Consider the following 21,397-nt stretch of genomic DNA (forward strand, 5'->3'; position numbering starts at 1 on the left):
ATTCACTTTATTGTTCCTTTAATAAATAAAAACCATATTAGCAAATACCTTTATTAGACACTTTAAGTCAAAATTAAACTTAAATGAATTGGATAGAGCATAGAATTTTAAACAACTTTCCAATTTACTTCAGTTTTGCTTAGTTCTCTCGTATCCTTTGTTAAAAAGTAATCCTAGGTGAGCTCATGAGCATGCACGTGTCTTTAGCCATCTGGCAGCCTTGTTTGCAACAATGTTTATATCAATGTTATACAAATTTACATTCTCTTCTGCCACAGAATGCTACAGACAATCTATGGCAGCAGAGTTTGCAACTATGTATATCATTGCTATAAAGATTGGGCTCAATTACATATGCAGTTTGGTATCCTATATACAGCGCTGCATATAAATGTGGCACGTATATTTCACCCGTCGCCCGCAATTTTTACTCCCATAAGCTAACATGGCACCGCGTCGCAAATCGGAATCCAATATTCAGCCAAGGACTTACGTGGCGAAAATGGAGAAATCTTACTCCATTTTCACCTCGCCATAAAAGGCAGCCGTAGCAAGCCTTGCGCCGAGTATGGGAGCACCGTAACTCCCGAAACTGCCTGCAAAAATAAACTAACACCTAACGCATGCGCAATATCTACCTGTCAACCGCAATCCCCCACCGCAATAACTAATAAAGTATATTAACCCCTATATCCGCCATTAAACCCACACCGCAACTAATAAAAGTATTAACCCCTAAACCGACAACTCCCCCATAACGCAATACGCCTAATTAAACTATTAACCCCTATATCCGCCATCAAATAGTGATGTCCCGAATAGTTTGCCGGCAAATAGTTCCCGGCGAACATAGCTTGTTCGCGTTCGCCGTGGCAGGCGAACATATGCGATGTTCGGTCCGCCCCCTATTCGTCATCATTGAGTAAACTTTGACCCTGTACCTCACAGTCAGCAGACACATTCCAGCCAATCAGCAGCAGACCCTCCCTCCCAGACCCTCCCACCTCCTGGACAGCATCCATTTTAGATTAATTCGGAAGCTGCATTCTTAGTGAAAGGAGGGACAGTGTAGCTGCTGCTGATTTAATAGGGAAATCGATAGCTAGGCTAGTGTATTCAGTGTCCACTACAGTCCTGTAGGACTCATCTGATCTCTGCTGTAAGGACAGCACCCCAAAAAGCCCTTTTTAGGGCTAGAACATCAGTCTGCTTTTTTTTTTTTTTCCTGTGTAATCTAATTGCAGTTGCCTGCCTGCCAGCGTGTGTGTCAGGCTCACAGTGTATACTGTGCCCACTTGCCCAGTGCCACCACTCATATCTGGTGTAACAGTAGTGTACATTTAAAAAAAAAAAACACTTTTTTGACTGTGAAATAATAGCAGTCAGTTTCCTTCACACGTGTGCGTTTCAGGGCCTGCCAGGGCACAGTGTCACACCAGTGCAACTCATATCTGGTGTAACAGTAGTATACATTAAAAAAAAAAAACTAGAAATTTGACTGTGAAATAATAGCAGTCAGTTTCCTTCACGCGTGTGCGTTTCAGGGCCTGCCAGGGCACAGTGTCACACCAGTGCAACTCATATCTGGTGTAACAGTAGTGTACATTTAAAAAAAAAAAAACACTTTTTTGACTGTTAAATAATAGCAGTCAATTTCCTTCACACGTGTGCGTTTCAGGGCCTGCCAGGGCACAGTGTCACACCAGTGCAACTAATATCTGGTGTAACAGTAGTGTACATTTAATCCCTTAACGACCGAGGACGTGCAGGGTACGTCCTCTAAAAAAAGTCCCTTAATGACCAAGGACGTACCCTGCACGTCCTCGGTCTGGAAAGCTGATGGAAGCGATCCTGATCACTTCCAGCTGCTTTCCGGTTATTGCAGGATGCCTCTATATCGAGGCATCCTGCAATAACAAATTGTACCCCTCCGGTGCAGAGAGAGCCACTCTGTGGCCCTCTCTGCACCGGACATCGATGGCAGCATTCATTGGTGGGTGGGAGCTGAAGTGGGAGGCGGGTGGGCGGCCATTGATGAGGTCTAAGTGAGAGAGAGTGCACGGGAGGAGGCGGGCGGGCGCGTGCACGGGGAGGGATCGGGTGGGAACCGTTGCACTACAGAAAAATTGTTTTTGAAAGTGGGAGAAGGGGGGGGGGGGGTAAATATATATATAAAAAATAAATCTAAGGGATCTGGGAGCGGGTGGGAGATTGGTCTTGAGGGGGGGGGGAAGCTACACTACAGAAAAAAGGGAAAAAAATAAATAAAAATAAACATTTTATTTGCAAACTGGGTACTGGCAGACAGCTGCCAGTACCCAAGATGGCCCCCAATAAGGCAGAGGGGGAGGGTTAGAGAGCTGTTTTGGGGGGGATCAGGGAGGTTGGGGGCTAAGGGGGGATCCTAAACAACAGCATATGTAAATATGCTAAAAAAAGATAATAAAAAAAAAAAGATACCTTTTTTTTTTTAGTACTGGCAGACTTTCTGCCAGTACTTAAGATGGCGGGGACAATTGTGGGGTGGGGGAGGGAAGAGAGCTCTTTGGGAGGGATCAGGGGTCTAATGTGTGAGGTGGGAAGCTGATCTCTACACTAAAGCTAAAATTAACCCTGCAAGCTCCCTACAAGCTACCTAATTAACCCCTTCACTGCTGGGCATAATTCACGTGTTGTGCGCAGTGGCATTTAGCAGCCTTCTAATTACCAAAAAGCAACACCAAAGCCATATATGTCTGCTATTTCTGAACAAAGGGGATCCCAGAGAAGCATTTGCAACCATTTGTGCCATAATTGCACAAGCTGTTTGTAAATAATTTCAGTGAGAAACCTAAAGTTTGTGAAAAAGTTGACTATTTTTTTAAATTTGATTGCATTTGGCGGTGAAATGGTGGCATGAAATATACCAAAAAGGGCCAAGATCAATACTTGGGGTTGTCTACTACACTACACTAAAGCTAAAATTAACCCTACAAGCTCCCTACAAGCTCCCTAATTAACCTCTGCACTGCTGAGCATAATACACTTGTGGTGCGCAGCGGCATTTAGCGGCCTTCTAATTACCAAAAAGCAACGCCAAAGCCATATAAGTCTGCTATTTCTGAACAAAGGGGATCCCAGAGAAACATTTACAACCATTTGTGTCATAATTGCACAAGCTGCTTGTAAAAAATTTCAGTGAGAAACCTAAAGTTTGTGAAAAAACTTGTGAAAAAGTGAACAATTTTTTTTATTTGATCGCATTTGGTGGTGAAATGGTGGCATGAAATATACCAAAATGGGCCTAAATCAATACTTTGGGATGTCTTCTAAAAAAATATATATACATGTCAATGGATATTCAGGGATTCCTGACAGATATCAGTGTTCCAATGTAACTAGCGCTAATTTTGAAAAAAAGTGGTTTGGAATTAGCAAAGTGCTATTTGTATTTATGGCCCTATAACTTGCAAAAAAGAGCAAAGAAGATGTAAACATTGGGTATTTCTAAACTCAGGACAAAATTTAGAAACTATTTAGCATGGGTGTTTTTTGGTGGTTGTAGATATGTAACAGATTTTGGGGGTCAAAGTTAGAAAAAGTGTGGTTTTTTTCCACTTTTTCCTCATATTTTATAATTTTTTTTTATAGTAAATTATAAGATATGATGAAAATAATGGTATCTTTAGAAAGTCCATTTAATGGCAAGAAAAACGGTATATAATATGTGTGGGTACAGTAAATGAGTAAGAGGAAAATTACAGCTAAATACAAACACCGCAGAAATGTAAAAATAGCCTTGGTCCCAAACGGACAGAAAATGGAAAAGTGCTGTGGTCATTAAGGGGTTAAAAAAAACAACACTTTTTTGACTGTGAAATAATAGCAGTCAGTTTCCTTCACACGTGTGCGTTTCAGGGCCTGCCAGGGCACAGTGTCACACCAGTGCAACTCATATCTGGTGTAACAGTAGTGTACATTAAAAAAACAACTAGAAATTTGACTGTGAAATAATAGCAGTCAGTTTCCTTCACGCGTGTGCGTTTCAGGGCCTGCCAGGGCACAGTGTCACACCAGTGCAACTCATATCTGGTGTAACAGTAGTGTACATTAAAAAAAAAAATTGAAATTTGACAGTGAAATAATAGCAGTCAGTTTCCTTCACACGTGTGCATTTCAGGGCCTGCCAGGGCACAGTGTCACCCCAGTGCAACTCATATCTGGTGTAACAGTAGTGTACATTAAAAAAACAACTAGAAATTTGACTGTGAAATAATAGCAGTCAGTTTCCTTCACACGTGTGCATTTCAGGGCCTGCCAGGGCACAGTGTCACACCAGTGCAACTCATATCTGGTGTAACAGTAGTGTACATTAAAAAAAAAAATTGAAATTTGACTGTGAAATAATAGCAGTCAGTTTCCTTCACACGTGTGCGTTTCAGGGCCTGCCAGGGCACAGTGTCACACCAGTGCAACTCATATCTGGTGTAACAGTAGTGTACATTAAAAAAAAAGTAGAAACTTGGCTGTGAAATAATAGCAGTCAGTTTCCTTCACACGTGTGCGTTTCAGGGCCTGCCAGGGCACAGTGTCACACCAGTGCAACTCATATCTGGTGTAACAGTAGTGTACATTTAAAAAAAAATACAATTTTGACTGTAATAGATTGAATAGCAGTTAGTTGTCTGCAAGCATGTGTGTCAGGCCTACAGCGTCTACTCTGCCAACTTCTGCCAGTGCACAGTGCCACTCATATCTGTTGTCACAGTAGCTTGCACGCATAGTACCACTAATCGAAAAAAAAATGACAGGGAGAGGCAGGCCACCCCGCAGGGGCCGTCGTGGTCATGGTGCTGTGATTCCCTTTGGCCCTAGAATAATGCCCAGTGTTCAGAGGCCACGTACCCTGAACTCGAAAAGTTCTGAGGACATAGTTGACTGGCTAACACAGGACCCCCAATCTTCTACAGCTTCCGCTTGGAACCTTGACGCACCATTCTCCTCCAGCTTAGCTTCGGGCACCTCTCAAGTTACCACTTGCCCGCCTGCCGCCACCACCAACACTAGCACCACAGCCGCTTCACTTGATCTGTCAGAGGAGTTATTTACACATCAGTTGGAAGAAATGAGTGATGCACAACCATTATTGCCAGAGGATGTAGATAACAGGGATATGTCTCAGTCAGGCAGCATTACACACATGGACGTACGGTGTGAAGATGATGATGTTGTACCCGCTGCTGCTTCCTTTGCTGAGTTGTCAGATACAAGTGAAGCGGTTGATGATGACGATGCGTCCGTGGATGTCACGTGGGTGCCTGCTAGAAGAGAAGAAGAACAGGGAAAGTTCAGATGAGGAGACAGAGAGGAGGAGGAGACGAGTTGGAAGCAGGGGGAGGTCGTCGCAAGGAGCTAGTGGCACAGTCAGACAGCATGCATCGGCACCCGGGGTCAGCCATACAGCACGCCAATCAACGCATGCTGTTGCCACCACCAGAATGCCGTCATTGCAGAGGTCAGCAGTGTGGCATTCTTTTGGTGTGTCTGCCTCTGACAACAGCGATGCCATTTGCAACCTGTACCAAAAGAAACTGAGTCATGGGAAGTCCAACACCCACCTAGGTACAACTGCTTTGCGAAGGCACATGATCGCACATCACAAACGCCTATGGGATCAACACATGAGTACAAGCAGCACACAAACTCAAAGCCGCCATCCTCCTCCTGGTCCAACATCTTCAGCCATGTCAACCACTGCTGTCCTCCTTGCCCCCTCTCAACCATCCACCACTCCGTCTCTCGCCTTGAGCAGTTGCTGCTCATCTGCCCACAGTCAGGTGTCTGTCAAGGACATGTTTGAGTGTAAGAAGCCAATGTCACAAAGTCACCCCCCTTGCCCGGCATCTGACAGCTGGCTTGTCTGAACTCTTAGCCCGCCAGCTTTTACCATACAAGCTGGTGGAGTCTGAGGCATTCCAAAAATTTGTAGCTATTGGGACACCGCAGTGGAAGGTACCCGGCCGAAATTTCTTTGCACAAAAGGCAATCCCCAACCTGTACTCGACTGTGCAAAAGGAAGTAATGGCATGTCTGGCACACAGTGTTGGGGCAAGGGTCCATCTGACCACTGATACCTGGTCTGCAAAGCATGGTCAGGGCAGGTATATCACCTACACTGCGCATTGGGTAAACCTGCTGATGGCTGCTAAGCATGGAATCCGTGGCTCTGCAGAGGAGTTGGTGACACCGCCACGACTTGCAGGCAGGCCTGCTGCCACCTCCTCTACTCCTCCTACTCCATCCTCTTCCATAACCTCCTTGGCTGAGTCCTCTTCTGCTGCTGCGACTTGCTCCACATCAACGGCACCCCCCAGCTCCCCAGGTACTATTCCACATCCCGGATACGGCAGTGTCACGTCGTCTTGGGGTTGACTTGCCTGAAAGCAGAGAGTCACACCGGACCAGCATTCCTGTCCGCCCTGAACGCACAGGTGGATTAGTGGCTGACTCCGCACCAACTGGAGATCGGCAAAGTGGTTTGTGACAACGGAAGAAATTTGTTGGCGGCATAGAATTTTTTGGCGGCATTGGGAGTTTGCAGCTGTGCAAATGGACTGTTTGCGGTTGTTTGCGGTGCGTTAAACGGGGAGTTTGGTCTGTCACTGTGAAGCGGGCGTAACCCTTACACTACCAGATCGATACAACTTCATACCTGATGTTTTAAAGCACGTTATTCCAAACAATTTAGGAATGTTAGGTGATTTATGCCCTTTATGGATTAAAACCAGACTCTGCATCAACTATGTAATTTTCCATGGGAGTTTTGCCTGGATCCCCCTCCGGCATGCCACAGTCCAGGTGTTAGTCCCCTTGAAACAACTTTTCCATCACTATTGTGGCCAGAAAGAGTTCCTGTGGGTTTTAAAATTCGCCTGCCTATTGAAGTCTATGGCGGTTCGCCCGTTCGCGAACATTTGCGGAAATTCGCGTTCGCCGTTCGTGAACGGAAAATTTTATGTTCGCGGCATCACTACCGTCAAACCATTACCGCAAGTAATAACTAAATTATTAACCCCTAAATCCGCCAACCCCAACATCGCAAACTACCTATTAAAACTATTAACCCCTAAACCGCCAAAGACCACAATGCAAGAAACCTATTAAAGTATTAACCCCTAAACCGCCAAAGCCCACAACGCAATAAACCTAACCCCTAACCTAACACCCCCTAAATGAACCCAAATTATCTAATTTACAAAATACTAAAGTTACTATTAAATTAAAAAACCTAACACTACTTTAAATATAAAAATAAACTAAGTATAAATTAATGGGACAGTCTAATCGAAATTCTGGTGTAGATTGTCCCTTTAAGCTACAATTACATAAAATAAAAAAGAAAATTACCAAATTTTAAAAAATTATACCTAATCCCTATGAAAATAAAAAAGCCCCCCCCCCCAAATAAAAACACCCCCTACTCTAATAAACTACCAGTACCCGTTAAAAGGGCTTTTTGCATGGCATTGCCCCAAAATAATCAGCTCTTTTACAACAAAATACACAAAGCCCCCCCTAACAGTAAACCCCCCCACCCACCAAACCCCCACAAATAAAAGAACCTAACACTAAAAACCCTAAACTACCCATTGCCCTTAGAAGGGCATTTAGCTCTTTTACTGCCCACCCTATGTAAATAAAAAAAAACTAAAAAAAATAAATAAAAAAAAAAACATTAAAAAACCCTAAGTCTAACCCCCAGGTTGATACTCACCGTTCCTGAAGTCCGGCGGAGAAGGTCCTGTTCCACGTGGTGAAGTCTTCTTCCAAGCGGCGACCTCTTCTTTTTTCTTCCTGGAACATCCTGTGCAGAGCGGAGCTGAAGACCGGCGACCGTGGAACTGAAGACCGGCGACCGCGGAGCCATGGAGCGTGGAGGATCCTCTCTGTACGATCTTCGCCGCACACTGGATAGAGAATTCAAGGTATGCGATTAAAAATAGCGTCCCTTTAATTCCTATTGGCTGATTTTATTCTTCAAATTCAAATCAGCCAATAGGATGAAAGCTACTCAAATCCTATTGGCTGTTCAAATCAGCCAATAGGATGAGAGCTACTGAAATTCTATCGGCTGATTTGAATAGCCAATAGAATTTCAGTATAAGTAATAATATAATTCAATAATATATGACTCAGAAAGAGAATGCAATTTTAAATTATGACTTTACTCTCCCTTTAATTAATATTAAAGGTATAGTATAGTCAAAATTAAACTTTCATGATTCAGATAGAGCAGGCTATATACTTCAGGAACGGTGAGTATCAACCTGGGGGTTAGACTTAGGGTTTTTAAAGGTTTTTTTGTTTTTTATTTAGATAGGGTGGGCAGTAAAATAGCTAAATGCCCTTTTAAGGGCAATGCCCAACAAATGCTCTTTCAGGGCAATGGGTAGTTTAGGGTTTTTAGTGTTAGGTTCTTTTATTTGGGGGGGGGGTTGGTGGGTTGGGGGTTTTACTGTTAGGGGGGGCTTTGTGTATTTTGTTGTAAAAGAGCTGATTATCTTGGGGCAATGCCCTGCAAAAAGCCCTTTTAAGGGCTGCTGGTAGTTTATTAGAGTAGGGGGTGTTTTTATTTTGGGGGGCTTTTTTATTTGTATAGGGATTAGGTATAATTTTTTAAAATTTGGTAATTTTCTTTTTTATTTTATGTAATCTTAGATATTTTTATTTTCTGTAATTGTAGCTTAAAGGGACAGTCTACGCTGGAATTTTGATTAGACTGTACCTTTAATTTATACTTAGTTTATTTTTATTTTTTAAAGTAATATTAGTTTTTTTTAAATTTAATAGTAACTTTAGTATTTTGTAAATTAGGTAATTTGGGTTCATTTAGGGGGTGTTAGGTTAGTGGTTAGGTTTATTGCATTGTGGGCTTTGGCGGTTTAGGGGTTAATACTTTAATAGGTTTATTGCATTGTGGGCTTTGGCGGATTAGGGGTTAATAGTTTTAATAGGTCGTTTGCGATGTTAGAGTTGGCGGATTTAGGGGTTAATCATTTAGTTATTACTTGAGGTGTGGGTTTAATGACGGATATAGGGGTTAATAGTTTAATTAGGCTTATTGCGTTGTGGGGGGTTGTCGGTTTAGGGGTTAATACATTTATTATTAGTAGTGAGAGGGGGGGGGATTGCAGATATAAGGGTTTTTATGTGTCAGGCTTATTTTTGGGAGGCGTGTTAGACATTTACGGGAGATTTTTTATTTTTTTATTTTCTTAGGCGCCGGCAGTTTCTAAAGTGCCGTAAGTCACTGGTGACTCCAGAAATGTGAATTTACGCTTATTTCTGGACATCGCTAGTTTATCAGACTTATGGCACTTTATGAGCTGCCGGCGTGGTTTATGTAATACCCCGATGTGCGAGGTGAAATTATGGGCGGCGCGGGTTGCAGCACTTGCGCTGAAGCCTGCGCCGTATATGTAATATCGCCCATTATTACTAAAACTGCTGCCAGATGGCTACGGGACACGTGCCTGCGCCGTATATGTAATCTCGCCCATTGTTGCTAAAACTGCTGCCAGATGGCTACGGGACACGTGCACGCTTCTGAACTCACCTAGGATTGTACTTTAACAAAGGATACACCAAGAGAACTAAGCAAAATTTATAATATAAGTAAATTGGAAAGTTGTTAAACATTCCTGACTCAGAAAGAGAATGCAATTTTAAATTATGACTTTACTGACCCTTTAATTAATATTAAAGGTATAGTATAGTCAAAATTAAACTTTCATGATTCAGATAGAGCAGGCTATTTTAAGCAACTTTCTAATTTACTCCTATTATCAATTTTTCTTCATTCTCTTGGTATCTTTATTTTAAAAAGCAGGAATGTAAGCTTAGAAGCTGGCCCATTTTTGGTTCAGCACCTGGGTAGCGCTTGCTCATTGGTGTCTAAATGTAGCCATCCAATCAGCAAGCGCTACCCAGGTGCTGAACCAAAAATGGGCCGGCTTCTAAGCTTACATTCTTGCTTTTTAAAACAAAAATACCAAGAGAATGAAGAAAAATTGATAATAGGAGTAAATTAGAAAGTTGCTTAAATTTGCATGCTCTATCTGAATCATGAAAGTTTATATTTGACTAGACTATCCCTTTAAATAAGGCATTTTCTTTGGATGAAATATAACAAAGAATACTATAGGAACAGAGCACATTTGACAATAGAAGTTAATTGGTCTGTCTGAATCACAAAAGAACATTTTTGGGTTTCAAATCCTTTTAACCATGTTAGAAGCTTTATAATAACCTAACACAAAAAATGCATTGGTTCTGTATTTGGGTTTGATGCCAACGCTTTATACACAGAAGCTCCCCTGAAAATTGTGTATTTCCACTGCTGAAGTAGATCCTACAGACTTCTGACCTCTGACCTCACTACATGCTACACAGTGATTGCATGATTAGTGCAGGAGCTAATTTATATATGTCCCTAAGAGGCTACAACAAAAGAGATAAGATGAAAATACTTGAGACCATACAAGGAGTAGGTTCTTCGATTACAAAACAATGCAAATTTTGCTAACAAAAGTACTGTTTAAAACATCTATTTGTAGGGAGATATTTTGCAATGCAACGGTCCCATTCCAGTCCATAAGAGTTATGCCATTTTAAGCAACTTTCCAATTTACTTCTATTATCTTATTTAATTTTTCTCTTGGTTTTCTTTGTTGAAAGCATACTTAGGTATGCTCATTACTGCATTGCATTACTGGGAGCTAGCTGCTGGTTGGAGGCTGCGCATATATGCCTCTTGTCATTGATTCACCTGACCTGTTCAGCAAGCTCTCAGTATTGCATTGCTTCTCCTTCAACAAAGAATTAAGCAAATTTGATAACAGAAGCAAATAGAAAAACATAATTTATGCTTACCTGATAAATTCCTTTCTTCTGTTGTGTGATCAGTCCACGGGTCATCATTACTTCTGGGATATAACTCCTCCCCAACAGGAAATGCAAGAGGATTCACCCAGCAGAGCTGCATATAGCTCCTCCCCTCTACGTCACTCCCAGTCATTCGACCAAGAATCAACGAGAAAGGAGAAACCAAGGGTGAAGTGGTGACTGGAGTATAATTTAAAAGATATTTACCTGCCTTAAAAAACAGGGCGGGCCGTGGACTGATCACACAACAGAAGAAAGGAATTTATCAGGTAAGCATAAATTATGTTTTCTTCTGTTATGTGTGATCAGTCCACGGGTCATCATTACTTCTGGGATACCAATACCAAAGCAAAAGTACACGGATGACGGGAGGGATAGGCAGGCTCATTATACAGAAGGAACCACTGCCTGAAGAACCTTTCTCCCAAAAATAGCCTCCGAAGAAGCAAAAGTGTCAAATTTGTAAAATTTGGAAAAAGTATGAAGCGAAGACCAAGTTGCAGCCTTGCAAATCTGTTCAACAGAGGCCTCATTCTTAAAGGCCCAAGTGGAAGCCACAGCTCTAGTAGAATGGGCTGTAATTCTTTCAGGAGGCTGCTGTCCAGCAGTCTCATAGGCTAAACGAATTATGCTACGAAGCCAGAAGGAGAGAGAGGTAGCCGAAGCCTTATGACCTCTCCTCTGACCAGAGTACACGACAAACAGGGAAGACGTTTGTCGAAAATCCTTAGTTGCCTGCAAGTAGAACTTGAGGGCACGAACTACATCCAGATTGTGTAGAAGACGTTCCTTCTTTGAAGAAGGATTTGGGCATAAAGAAGGAACAACAATCTCTTGATTGATGTTCCTGTTAGTGACTACCTTAGGTAAGAACCCAGGTTTAGTACGCAGAACTACCTTATCTGAATGAAAAATCAAATAAGGAGAATCACAATGTAAAGCTGATAACTCAGAGACTCTCCGAGCCGAAGAAATAGCCATTAAAAATAACACTTTCCAAGATAACAACTTTATATCAATGGAATGAAGGGGTTCAAACGGAACTCCTTGTAGAACGTTAAGAACAAGGTTTAAACTCCATGGCGGAGCAACAGTTTTAAACACAGGCTTGATTCTAGCTAAAGCCTGACAAAAGGCCTGGACGTCTGGATTTTCTGACAGACGCCTGTGCAACAAGATGGACAGAGCTGAGATCTGTCCCTTTAATGAACTAGCCGATAAACCCTTTTCTAAACCTTCTTGTAGAAAGGACAATATCCTAGGAATCCTAACCTTACTCCAGGAGTAACCTTTGGATTCGCACCAGTATAGGTATTTACGCCATATCTTATGGTAAATCCTTCTGGTAACAGGCTTCCTAGCCTGTATCAGGGTATCAATAACCGACTCAGAAAAACCACGTTTTGATAAAATCAAGCGTTCAATTTCCAAGCAGTCAGCTTCAGAGAAGTTAGATTTTGATGTTTGAATGGACCCTGTATCAGAAGGTCCTGTCTTAGAGGTAGAGACCAAGGCGGACAGGATGACATGTCCACTAGATCTGCATACCAAGTCCTGCGTGGCCATGCAGGCGCTATTAGAATCACTGATGCTCTCTCCTGTTTGATTTTGGCAATCAATCGAGGAAGCAGCGGGAAGGGTGGAAACACATAAGCCATCCCGAAGTTCCAAGGTGCTGTCAAAGCATCTATCAGAACCGCTCCCGGATCCCTGGATCTGGACCCGTAGCGAGGAAGTTTGGCGTTCTGGCGAGACGCCATGAGATCTATCTCTGGTTTGCCCCAACGTCGAAGTATTTGGGCAAAGACCTCCGGATGAAGTTCCCACTCCCCCGGATGAAAAGTCTGGCGACTCAAGAAATCCGCCTCCCAGTTCTCCACTCCCGGGATGTGGATTGCTGACAGGTGGCAAGAGTGAGACTCTGCCCAGCGAATTATCTTTGATACTTCCATCATTGCTAGGGAGCTTCTTGTCCCTCCTTGATGGTTGATGTAAGCTACAGTCGTGATGTTGTCCGACTGAAACCTGATGAACCCCCGAGTTTTTAACTGGGGCCAAGCCAGAAGGGCATTGAGAACTGCTCTCAATTCCAGAATGTTTATTGGCAGGAGACTTTCCTCCTGATTCCATTGTCCCTGAGCCTTCAGAGAATTCCAGACAGCGCCCCAACCTAGTAGGCTGGCGTCTGTTGTTACAATTGTCCAGTCCGGCCTGCTGAATGGCATCCCCCTGGACAGATGTGGCCGAGAAAGCCACCATAGAAGAGAGTTTCTGGTCTCTTGATCCAGATTCAGAGTAGGGGACAAGTCTGAGTAATCCCCATTCCACTGACTCAGCATGCACAATTGCAGCGGTCTGAGATGTAGACGTGCAAAGGGTACTATGTCCATTGCTGCTACCATTAAGCCGATCACCTCCATGCATTGAGCTACTGACGGGAGTTGAATGGAATGAAGGACACGGCATGCATTTAGAAGCTTTGTTAATCTGTCTTCTGTCAGATAAATCTTCATTTCTACAGAATCTATAAGAGTCCCCAAGAATGGAACTCTTGTGAGAGGAAAGAGAGAACTCTTCTTTTCGTTCACTTTCCATCCATGCGACCTTAGAAATGCCAGAACTAACTCTGTATGAGACTTGGCAGTTTGAAAGCTTGAAGCTTGTATCAGAATGTCGTCTAGGTACGGAGCTACCGAAATTCCTCGCGGTCTTAGTACCGCCAGAAGGGCACCCAGAACCTTTGTGAAGATTCTTGGAGCCGTAGCCAATCCGAATGGAAGAGCTACAAACTGGTAATGCCTGTCTAAGAAGGCAAACCTTAGATACCGGTAATGATCTTTGTGAATCGGTATGTGAAGGTAAGCATCCTTTAAATCCACTGTGGTCATGTACTGACCCTTTTGGATCATGGGTAAGATTGTCCGAATAGTTTCCATTTTGAACGATGGAACTCTTAGGAATTTGTTTAGGATCTTTAAATCCAAGATTGGCCTGAAAGTTCCCTCTTTTTTGGGAACCACAAACAGGTTTGAGTAAAACCCTTGTCCTTGTTCCGACCGCGGAACCGGATGGATCACTCCCATTAATAACAGATCTTGTACACAGCGTAGAAACGCTTCTTTCTTTATTTGGTTTGTTGACAACCTTGACAGATGAAATCTCCCTCTTGGGGGAGAGAATTTGAAGTCTAAAAGGTATCCCTGAGATATGATCTCTAGCGCCCAGGGATCCTGAACATCTCTTGCCCAAGCCTGGGCGAAGAGAGAGAGTCTGCCCCCCACTAGATCCGGTCCTGGATCGGGGGCCCTCGATTCATGCTGTCTTAGGGGCAGCAGCAGGTTTCCTGGCCTGCTTGCCCTTGTTCCAGGACTGGTTAGGTTTCCAGCCTTGTCTGTAACGAGCAACAGCTCCTTCCTGTTTTGGTGCAGTGGAAGTTGGTGCTGCTCCTGCTTTGAAATTCCGAAAGGGACGAAAATTAGACTGTCTAGCCTTAGCTTTGGCTTTGTCTTGAGGCAGGGCGTGGCCCTTACCTCCTGTAATGTCAGCGATAATTTCTTTCAAACCGGGCCCAAATAAAGTTTGCCCCTTGAAAGGTATATTAAGTAATTTGGACTTAGAAGTTACATCAGCTGACCAGGATTTTAGCCACAGCGCCCTACGTGCCTGAATGGCGAATCCTGAGTTCTTAGCCGTAAGTTTGGTTAAATGTACTACGGCCTCCGAAATGAATGAATTAGCTAGTTTAAGGACTCTAAGCCTGTCCGTAATGTCGTCCAGCGTAGCTGAACTAAGGTTCTCTTCCAGAGACTCAATCCAAAATGCTGCCGCAGCCGTAATCGGCGCGATGCATGCAAGGGGTTGCAATATAAAACCTTGTTGAACAAACATTTTCTTAAGGTAACCCTCTAATTTTTTATCCATCGGATCTGAAAAAGCACAGCTATCCTCCACCGGGATAGTGGTACGCTTAGCTAAAGTAGAAACTGCTCCCTCCACCTTAGGGACCGTTTGCCATAAGTCCCGTGTGGTGGCGTCTATTGGAAACATCTTTCTAAATATTGGAGGGGGTGAGAACGGCACACCGGGTCTATCCCACTCCTTAGTAACAATTTCAGTTAGTCTCTTAGGTATAGGAAAAACGTCAGTACTCGCCGGTACCGCAAAGTATTTATCCAACCTACACAATTTCTCTGGTATTGCAACAGTGTTACAATCATTAAGAGCCGCTAAAACCTCCCCTAGTAATACACGGAGGTTCTCCAATTTAAATTTAAAATTTGAAATATCTGAATCCAATCTGTTTGGATCAGAACCGTCACCCACAGAATGAAGCTCTCCGTCCTCATGCTCTGCAAGCTGTGACGCAGTATCAGACATGGCTCTAGTATTATCAGCGCACTCTGTTCTCACCCCAGAGTGATCACGCTTGCCTCTTAGTTCTGGTAATTTAGCCAAAACTTCAGTCATAACAGTAGCCATATCTTGTAATGTTATCTGTAATGGCCACCCAGATGTACTAGGCGCCACAATATCACGCACCTCCCGGGCGGGAGATGCAGGTACTGACACGTGAGGCGAGTTAGTCGGCATAACTCTCCCCTCGCTGTTTGGTGAAATTTGTTCAATTTGTACAGATTGGCTTTTATTTAAAGTAGCATCAATACAGTTAGTACATAAATTTCTATTGGGCTCCACCTTGGCATTGGAACAAATGACACAGGTATCTTCCTCTGAATCAGACATGTTTAACACACTAGCAAATAAACTTGCAACTTGGTTACAATCTTATTTAACAAAAACGTACTGTGCCTCAAAGAAGCACTAAACGATTAAATGACAGTTGAAATAATGAACTGAAAAACAGTTATAGCATCAATCCTTGAAAACAACACAACTTTTAGCAAAGGTTTGTTCCCATTAGTAAAGTAACAATAATTAAATTTGAAACGTAAAAATTACAGAGCAACGTTTTTAATCACAGTCAATATATAAGTCTCACAGCTCTGCTGAGAGAATCTACCTCCCTCCAAAGAAGTTTGAAGACCCCTGAGTTCTGTTAGAGATGAACCGGATCATGCAGGAAATACAAGAGTAACTGACTGGAAATTTTTGATGCGTAGCAAAGAGCGCCAAAAACGGCCCCTCCCCCTCACACACAGCAGTGAGAGAGAAACGAAACTGTCACAATTAAAACAAGCAACTGCCAAGTTGAAAAATAATGCCCAAACATTTATTCACTCAGTACCTCAGAAAATGCAAACGATTCTACATTCCAGCAAAAACGTTTAACATAATAAATACCTATTAAAAGGTTTAATGTACTTTTTACAGAGTAATTCCAGTGAAGTACCATCCCCAGAATACTGAAGTGTAGAGTATACATACATGTCATTATAACGGTATGGCAGGATTTTCTCATCAATTCCATTCAGAAAATAAAAACTGCTACATACCTCAATGCAGATTCATCTGCCCGCTGTCCCCTGATCTGAAGCTTTTACCTCCCTCAGATGGCCGAGAAACAGCAATATGATCTTAACTACTCCGGTTAAAATCATAGTAAAAACTCTGGTAGATTCTTCTTCAAACTCTGCCAGAGAGGCAATAACACGCTCCGGTGCTATTGTAAAATAACAAACTTTTGATTGAAGTTATAAAAACTAAGTATAATCACCATAGTCCTCTCACACATCCTATCTAGTCGTTGGGTGCAAGAGAATGACTGGGAGTGACGTAGAGGGGAGGAGCTATATGCAGCTCTGCTGGGTGAATCCTCTTGCATTTCCTGTTGGGGAGGAGTTATATCCCAGAAGTAATGATGACCCGTGGACTGATCACACATAACAGAAGAAATGTGTTTAAAATTGTACACTTTATCATGAAAGAAATGTTTTGGGTTTTATGTCTTTTACTATGCCACTGATGGCTTTTGTGTAAATTATGCATTTTTCGTCCCTTTAGAGGTATATGAAACCTACATTTTTTCTTGTATGGTTCAGATAGAGCATGCATTTTTTAAACAACTTTCTAATTTACTCCAATTATAATTTTTTCTTTGTTCTCTTGGTATGCTTTGTTGAATGAGCAGCAATGCACTACTGGTTGCTGACTGAACACATGGGTGAGCCAATGACAATCAGTATATATATATGCAGCCACCAATCAGCAGCTAGAACCTAGGTTCTTTGCTGCTCCTGAGCTTTCCAATATAAACCTTTCAGCAAAGGATAACAAGAGAAGGAAGCAACAAATAACAGAAGTAAATTGGAAAGTTGTTTAAAATTGTATTCTCTATCTGAATAATGACAGAACATTTCTGGGTTTCATGTAAGTATGACAAACATACTCCAGCCTCTCTAGGTTAGTAGGAAAGCACACTTTAGAAAGGTACATTAAGATAATAGACAAAATAAGTAAATGATCTACATTGCATATTATTTACTGGGGATTTGAGTTTCATGTCACAAGTGTGCAAAATACCTTCTTTGATGCCATAAATTAACAAACAGTGCTACAGATTTGTAAATAGTGACAGATAGACAAAAGGGAACATTTATCAAGAAAGTATAGCTACAATGGGCTACAAATATGAAGTATATGTAAATTAAACATCACTTTAAGCAAAGAGAATAATGTATTAAAGGATGTAAAAGCTCTTACCATGTTGAACAACTGGCTCCTTAATTGGCTCTCCAGCAACCAGAACAAAATGACTTAATTCTTCATCCTGTTTAAGAACAAGTAATTGTTTAATAATTAATACCTGTTCTATTTACTTTACATAGCTGCATTTTGAAATCTTAACATATTAACATTAAAGGGGTATAGTGCACAAAGAGCATGCTTTAAAGGAACAATAATGTCAAAATTACATTTTCATAAATCAGATAGAGCATGCAATTTAAAACATTTTTATTATCTAATTTGTTTAGTTCTCTTGGCATCCACTACTGGGCGCTAGCTTCTGGTAGGCGGCTGCACATACAGCATATTCCTCTTGTCACTGGCTCACTCAATGTGTTAAGTTAGCTCCCAGAAGTGCATTGCTGCTCCTTCAACAAGGGATAACAAAGCACATTTGTTAAAAGATGGAAACTAGAAGATGTTCAAAGCTGTTATACAAGAAAAAAAAAATTGGGTTACATGTCCCTTTAAAGGGACATTAAACACTTTGAGATGGTAATATAAAATGATAAATTGTATATATAAAACAACTCTGCAATATACTTTCATTATTAATTTTGTCCTCTTTGCCTGTAATTCCATTCTGAAATTGTGAGCTTTTCAGTTCCTGTTAGAAATGGAAGTGCAGCACACTGTTAAATCCAGCACAACCATTGGCTGCACACTCTAGTGACCTATTTATAACTGTCCCTTATTGGCCACAGCAGAGAAGGTAACACAAGTTACAACATGGCAGCTCCCAGTGTTTTATAGACACTAACACTTTACACTTATTTTGTCACTTTTTAAACAACTAATGAAACTTTAAAAAATACATCTACATGTTAGTCATGGACTAATCTTTTCTTTGAATGCATCATTCTATCTAGCGTGTATTTAGTGTTTAATGTCCCTTTAATGTGTTAGTATATGAAAGCGATAGTCCAATAATAAAATGATCTATGTGTTTAACTTGTAAAAAGGGGTTAAAGGGACACTGTACAGTAGATTTTTCTTTGAATAAATGTTTTGAAGATGATCCACTTATACAGCCCAGCTGGGAGTGTTTTTGTAACAATGTATAGTTTTGTTTATTTTTTAATAACATTGTGCTGTTTTTTTTAAACTCCTAACCAAGCCCCACAGTATCAGGTGTATACTGATGTCTACAGATTCCTTCTTGCTCTTGTTTGTGTAATAGATCTTTTCATATGCAGGGGAGGGGAAAGGTTCTGCTCTTCCTTCTATCTCAGCCCCTTTCATTGGGTGTCCCAGTCTAACCTCATCAACAGTGCTAAACTGGGAGCTTCTAAGTAAGTTTTAAAAAGGTTTTATACTGGATAGTTAGATCAGTTTTTGTGCGTATTCTTCTTTATAGTTGCAGTTATATGAAAATTGGTGTATAATGTCCCTTTAAAAAACATAGGGCCAGAGTACAAGTGGAGCGGTATTTTGAGTTTCTGCTATAGCGATAACTCCGCTAGAATGAAGCTTTTTGCGCTAGTTTTATTGCGCTGATATTACAAGTTGAAAGTAATACATTGAGTATGCGTTCAAGTATTCCCCCATAGAAGTCAATGGAGAAAAAAAAGTTGAAAAAACCCCCACTCTACTCTCACGCAAACTCTCACATATTCTCATTTATGCTAACCCAATCTGAAAATATGAATAATGTCATAAATAAATAGAACACATTCCGTTACGTAAAGAACATTGGAATATAATTAAATATTTCTATAGAGATATATATATATATACACACACACACACACACACACAGGGGTGGAAAAATATCACTATGGTTTTCTAGTTAGGGGTTAAAAACTACTAGCCCAAGGAAAAAAGTTAATAGCCCTTTCAATGTTAAAGAGGAAAAGTCGTGAAAGTCATACGCTGCAATTTCTAAGTCGTCCAGGACTAGTGGACCACTGGACTTCAAGCTCTGTGTGTGTTTGTATATATATATATATATATATATATATATATATATATATATATATATATATATAAAAAACACACATACAGATACTGTATATATATATATATATATATATATATATATATATATATAGGAATATTATTTATAAATACAAAGACCATATTCCCCTATGTACAGAACATTGGAATGTGAAATATTTAAAGTAAATACATAGTTAAAACCTTTATTAAATATGAATATTGTATAAATGTTTTTACATGTTTTCGTCTACTTTATGGCAAAAGGCTCAATCGCACACACACACACACACATATATATATATATATATATATGGACAAAAACATAATTTATGCTTACCTGATAAATTCCTTTCTTCTGTTGTGTGATCAGTCCACGGGTCATCATTACTTCTGGGATATAACTCCTCCCCAACAGGAAATGCAAGAGGATTCACCCAGCAGAGCTGCATATAGCTCCTCCCCTCTACGTCAGTCCCAGTCATTCGACCAAGAATCAACGAGAAAGGAGTAACCAAGGGTGAAGTGGTGACTGGAGTATAATTTAAAAGATATCTACCTGCCTTAAAACAGGGCGGGCCGTGGACTGATCACACAACAGAAGAAAGGAATTTATCAGGTAAGCATAAATTATGTTTTCTTCTGTTATGTGTGATCAGTCCACGGGTCATCATTACTTCTGGGATACCAATACCAAAGCAAAAGTACACGGATGACGGGAGGGATAGGCAGGCTCATTATATAGAAGGAACCACTGCCTGAAGAACCTTTCTCCCAAAAATAGCCTCCGAAGAAGCAAAAGTGTCAAATTTGTAAAATTTGGAAAAAGTATGAAGCGAAGACCAAGTTGCAGCCTTGCAAATCTGTTCAACAGAGGCCTCATTCTTAAAGGCCCAAGTGGAAGCCACAGCTCTAGTGGAGTGAGCTGTAATTCTTTCAGGAGGCTGCTGTCCAGCAGTCTCATAGGCTAAACGTATTATGCTACGAAGCCAAAAAGAGAGAGAGGTAGCAGAAGCTTTTTGACCTCTCCTCTGTCCAGAGTAAACGACAAACAAGGAAGAAGTTTGGCGAAAATCTTTAGTTGCCTGCAAGTAGAACTTGAGGGCACGAACTACATCCAGATTGTGTAGAAGACGTTCCTTCTTTGAAGAAGGATTTGGACACAAGGATGGTACAACAATCTCTTGATTGATGTTCCTGTTAGTGACTACCTTAGGTAAGAACCCAGGTTTAGTACGCAGAACTACCTTGTCTGAGTGAAAAATCAGATAAGGGGAATCACAATGTAAGGCTGATAACTCAGAGACTCTTCGAGCCGAGGAAATAGCCATTAAAAACAGAACTTTCCAAGATAACATTTTTATATCAATGGAATGAAGGGGTTCAAACGGAACACCCTGTAAAACGTTAAGAACTAAGTTTAAACTCCATGGTGGAGCAACAGCTTTAAATACAGGCTTGATCCTAGCTAAAGCCTGACAAAAGGACTGGACGTCTGGATTTTCTGACAGACGTCTGTGTAACAAGATGGACAGAGCTGAAATCTGTCCCTTTAATGAACTAGCTGATAAACCCTTTTCTAAACCTTCTTGTAGAAAGGACAATATCCTAGCGATCCTAACCTTACTCCAGGAGTAACCTTTGGATTCGCACCAGTATAGGTATTTCCGCCATATTTTATGGTAAATCCTTCTGGTAACAGGCTTCCTAGCCTGAATCAGGGTATCAATAACCGACTCAGAAAAACCACGTTTTGATAAAATCAAGCGTTCAATTTCCAAGCAGTCAGCTTCAGAGAAGTTAGATTTTGATGTTTGAATGGACCCTGTATCAGAAGGTCCTGTCTTAGAGGTAG

General features: G+C 41.3%; 1 protein-coding gene across 2 annotated transcripts in view; it reads right to left on the minus strand.

Annotated features, from left to right (window-relative positions):
* PIR (pirin) overlaps positions 1–21,397 on the minus strand; it is a 211,451-nt gene that overhangs the window by 14,826 nt on the left and 175,228 nt on the right. For both annotated transcript variants that reach the window (XM_053706078.1, XM_053706077.1), the window contains exon 9: positions 17,584–17,650. In XM_053706078.1, the coding sequence (XP_053562053.1) occupies positions 17,584–17,650 (67 nt within the window). The remainder of the gene's footprint in view (positions 1–17,583; positions 17,651–21,397) is intronic.

This window comes from Bombina bombina, chromosome 3 (assembly GCF_027579735.1).
Source record: "Bombina bombina isolate aBomBom1 chromosome 3, aBomBom1.pri, whole genome shotgun sequence".
Taxonomy (NCBI): Eukaryota; Metazoa; Chordata; class Amphibia; order Anura; family Bombinatoridae; genus Bombina; species Bombina bombina.